Raw genomic sequence first — 4,019 nt, 5'->3', positions numbered from 1 at the left:
GGTCTTAAAGACTTGAGGCTAACTAAATAAGCAGCCATCTAGCTCAGAAGCAACAAAGCCCACATGGAAGAAGCACACCAGCCTGTGTGATCATGAGGTGCCGAAGGGATCAGTTATCAGGCTTCAAAGAACAAAAAATCATATCATTGTGTGCTCACCTCCCCAATACGATCACTGAAGACAAATGGGTGCATAAGCAAATGTGGTGAAGAAAACTGATGGTGCCCAGCTATCAAATGATATAACATTTAGGGTCTTAAAGACTTGAGGGTAATCAAGCAGCCATCTAGCTCAGGAGTAACAAAGCCCACATGGAAGAAGCACACCAGCCTATGTGATCTGAGGTGTTGAAGGGATAATGTATCAGACATCAAAGAACAAAAAATTATATCATTGTGAATGATAGGGAGTGTGAAATGGGGACCCAAAGCCCATCTGGAGGCAACTGGACATCCCCTTATGGAAGGGTCACGGGGAGACGAGCCAGTCAGGATGCAGTGTAGCAACGATGAAACATACAACTTTCCTCTAGTTCCTAACTGCTTCCTCCCCACCCACTAGCATTATCCCAATTCTACCTTACAAATCTGGCTAGACCAGAAGATGTACACTGGTACAGATAGGAACTGGAAACACAGGGAATCTAGGATGGATGATCCCTTACCAGGACCACTGGTAAGAGTGGCGATACCAGGAGGGTGGAGGGAGGGTGGGGTAGAGAGGGGGAACTGATTACAAGGATCTACATATAACCACCCCCCTGGAGGACAGACAACAAAAAAAGTGGGTGAAGGTAGACATCGGACATTGTAAGCTATGACAAATAATAATTTATAAATTATCAAGGGTTAATGAGGGAGAGGGGAGTGGGGAGGGAGGGGGGAAATGAGGAGCTGATTCCAGGGGCTTAGGTGGCGAGCAAATGTTTTGAGAATGACAGGGGTAATGAATGTACAAATCTGCTTTATACAATTGATATATGTATGGATTGTGATGAGTTCTTTGAGCCCCCAATAAAATGACTTTTAAAAAAATCAGCTGTCACACACAAAAAAACAAGGTTTGAGCAAAACTGCTTTAAAAAAAATCACTGTGACCAGAGAGAACCTTCCCAGGTGACACCACTGGGTGCGCTAACTCAGAGCAAGTTGATTGATGCTCACCTAGCAGGAAAAATGCTTCCTATGAAAGCTCTGCTTCATCCATCACATCCCTGGTTTAGGGGGTACCCCCTCATGCTGGACCATTGAATCACTTTAGACATGTCCTAAGGCATGCTTTGAGTTTAAATTCTATTTGTCAGATGAATTCCAAAAGTCTTCACTAAGTTGTGAACCTCAGGGGCATTTTGAGTAACAAGGTGGTAGTTTGACTCAGCACCATGGGAGAAGATTACATACTATGGCAGCCTTCCCATCATTCAAAGGACTCTGAGTCTGTGAACTGGCTCAGGTTTAGAGATGGAAAAAGAAGCTATGAGTTCCTCTATGTTGTCATTCAAATTGTTTCCCTGCTCACCAGACCTAGGAGATTTTGATTATTTGTTGGGGTTTTTTTGTTTTTCTTTAATTATTTTTTTAAATTATTAATCATTTTATTGGGGGTTCTTACAAATCTTATAACTTGTATATATGTTGCCATCAGCATTTCCAAAACACCTTCTTTCTACTTGATATTTATTTTTAAGTACAACTCAAGTAATACTTTAATAGTCTGCTCTATTTTAGTTCTAGAACCACTGTGATCAATTAACTACCACCAAAGATTTTTGCCACCCAAACCATTTTGATTTCTTCTTTGGCCCTGTTGCTTAATTCCTTAATCATGTTCATTTTGTGGCTGGGAATTAAATGCTGTCACTTTTGACTTGGGACACTTTATAGTACCTTAAATGTACTGGATGGAATTCAAAATGTGTGGGGTATTTTTGTACATTGGCCTGCTAGCTGTAAGACATGAGGTTCGTTTAGGGTATGCATAAAAAGTCTTTGGATCTCTGACAGCCTGTTCAGTAATGAAGTCCTGACAAGGCTACGAGCACAGTCATTGTCTCCTTGTGAGCATGTGGTAAGATGTGGCCAGACATACCCTTGTCGTGCTCGGTTTCACTGCGACACTCTTTACACCCGTCACTCTGTCTCCCGAAGCACTGCATCACAAGCAATGTTCTGAGAAAAGGTTGTCCACTTTCACCATAGATTACCTGTACTGTCGATAAGATCACACTGCCTTTGACTCTAACCATGCTCAGGTATCTAACCTCCCACCCTCACATTTGAGGATCTGACCACTGGGGCCACTTCTGAAATCAAGCACTTGATCATTCAGGGGTGGGTCAGGAGAACAGATTACACTGTGTGCCTTTCAAGCTGAAAGATGTTTAATGTAGGGAGTTCTATGCTCACAAAAACCATTGGAAAGACTGAGGGAAAAGGCTTTCTGAAAATCTGGAAGTACAGAAGTTACCATGCTCTCAGAAGGTGGAATCACAGTAAACCTATTTTAGTGCAAAGGCTTTACCAATTTACATTCCCTCAAACCTAATACCTTTACCAGTATAGAAGAGTCTCATTTTAAAAATAATGTTTTTCAGCATCTCAAGAACAACCAGGAGCTGTCAGCGATGTTGTCTGCATTGCAGCAAGAGAAGGAAGCTCTACATAAAGAATGTGGGAAACTGTTAAGCCAACTTGATACCCATATGAGGTAAAACTGTGTACAATAGCGATGTTTTACTGAGTCTGCTCCAGAAACAAGTAGTAAGATGCTCACTGCAGCAACTTTTAAGAGAACCAACATCATTTCTTTTGTTCCCAGAAGTTCTATCCACAGGATTCTTGTAAGAGACGGAAAGGGAAGGGAGTTAATACTTGTTGCGCTTTGTTGCTACATAATACCTGCGTTCCCTTCTCACTTACCTTCAGACTTTTTTCCCCTTCAACACTTTTCTCAGCCTGGACTACTCTCTCACCAACCCCTTCTTCTGAGACCAGGAGCCATCTCCTTCCTCTTCGAAACTTTTCTTGACAGTCTTAGCCAGGGTTGTGTGAGGTGCTCATTCTTTGTACTTACTTCAGAACTGGTCACGCTGTTTTGAAATGCATACTGTGACTCACTACCTGCCTTCCTCATCAAATTATAGAGCATGAACCATAGATTTTACGCATCTTTTTATCCACAGGATGTGGCATACAGTTTTTGTTGCATGGCAATCACTTTCTTCTTCAGAATGAACTAGCAAGTTCTTCTGAATGGCTTGTCAAAACAATAGAGATAGCCAGACATGTGCCGGGCCAAGCAGTGGTCTATTAAACAGAGAGGCGGGTCTCGAGAGTGAAGCAAGCCCCCTCTTGAGTTGAATGAAACCATAAGCACAGTATGCTTCAACCACAAAGTGGGGTCCCTCATAGTTTGAGGAAGATGCCAGTCTAGGGGTATAATATCAAATTCTATAGGGATCGGGTGGTAGGACGCTATTGGCCAGGTTAGACCCCACTCGAGTTCTTTCTTTATCTTAACCTTAGTGTTCTGATTAGTCGGTGAGGTCTCCTGGTGCACATTTGATCATCAGTCCTTTGGGTAGCATCTGATGATCAATCCTTTGGATAGCTGCCTGAGCCCCTGTTATCATTCTAGGCAGTGGGAAGCTCACTTTCTGTTGGGGGTTGGTTACTCAGCATCCAGTGGGACCCCAACTATTCAATTGAAAAGTATGTTTCTGAGCTCTTCCTGATCTTTCTTCAATTCTCTGCTCTTCATTTGATCTGTCTTCTGTTCCGCCGTATTTCTCCACCTCTTCTCTCCAGACTGTAGCCTAACAGTTAAAACTTGGACTCTGAGGTCCCACTGCCTGGGTATAAATCCCGGTTCTACTAGAAACTAGTTGCATAATCTTGGGAAAATTATTTAACTTTGCATTGCCTCAGGTCCCTCATCTTTACAATGGGCAGAGTAACAGTACATCTCTTATGAGGCAGATGGGGGAGTCAGTGAATTCATGAGGTCCCTCATCTTTACAA

At 42.6% G+C, this 4,019-nt stretch overlaps 1 protein-coding gene across 2 annotated transcripts in view; it reads left to right on the top strand.

Annotated features, from left to right (window-relative positions):
• CCDC30 (coiled-coil domain containing 30) overlaps positions 1-4,019 on the top strand; it is a 129,453-nt gene that overhangs the window by 100,475 nt on the left and 24,959 nt on the right. For both annotated transcript variants that reach the window (XM_045298887.1, XM_045298886.1), the window contains one exon: positions 2,594-2,706. In XM_045298887.1, coding sequence (XP_045154822.1) covers positions 2,594-2,706 — 113 coding nt within the window. The remainder of the gene's footprint in view (positions 1-2,593; positions 2,707-4,019) is intronic.

This window comes from Echinops telfairi, unplaced genomic scaffold (assembly GCF_000313985.2).
Source record: "Echinops telfairi isolate 266 unplaced genomic scaffold, ASM31398v2 ScPeMD7_7457;HRSCAF=8495, whole genome shotgun sequence".
NCBI classification, from domain to species: domain Eukaryota; kingdom Metazoa; phylum Chordata; class Mammalia; order Afrosoricida; family Tenrecidae; genus Echinops; species Echinops telfairi.
This window is presented reverse-complemented; position numbering and strand designations above follow the sequence as displayed.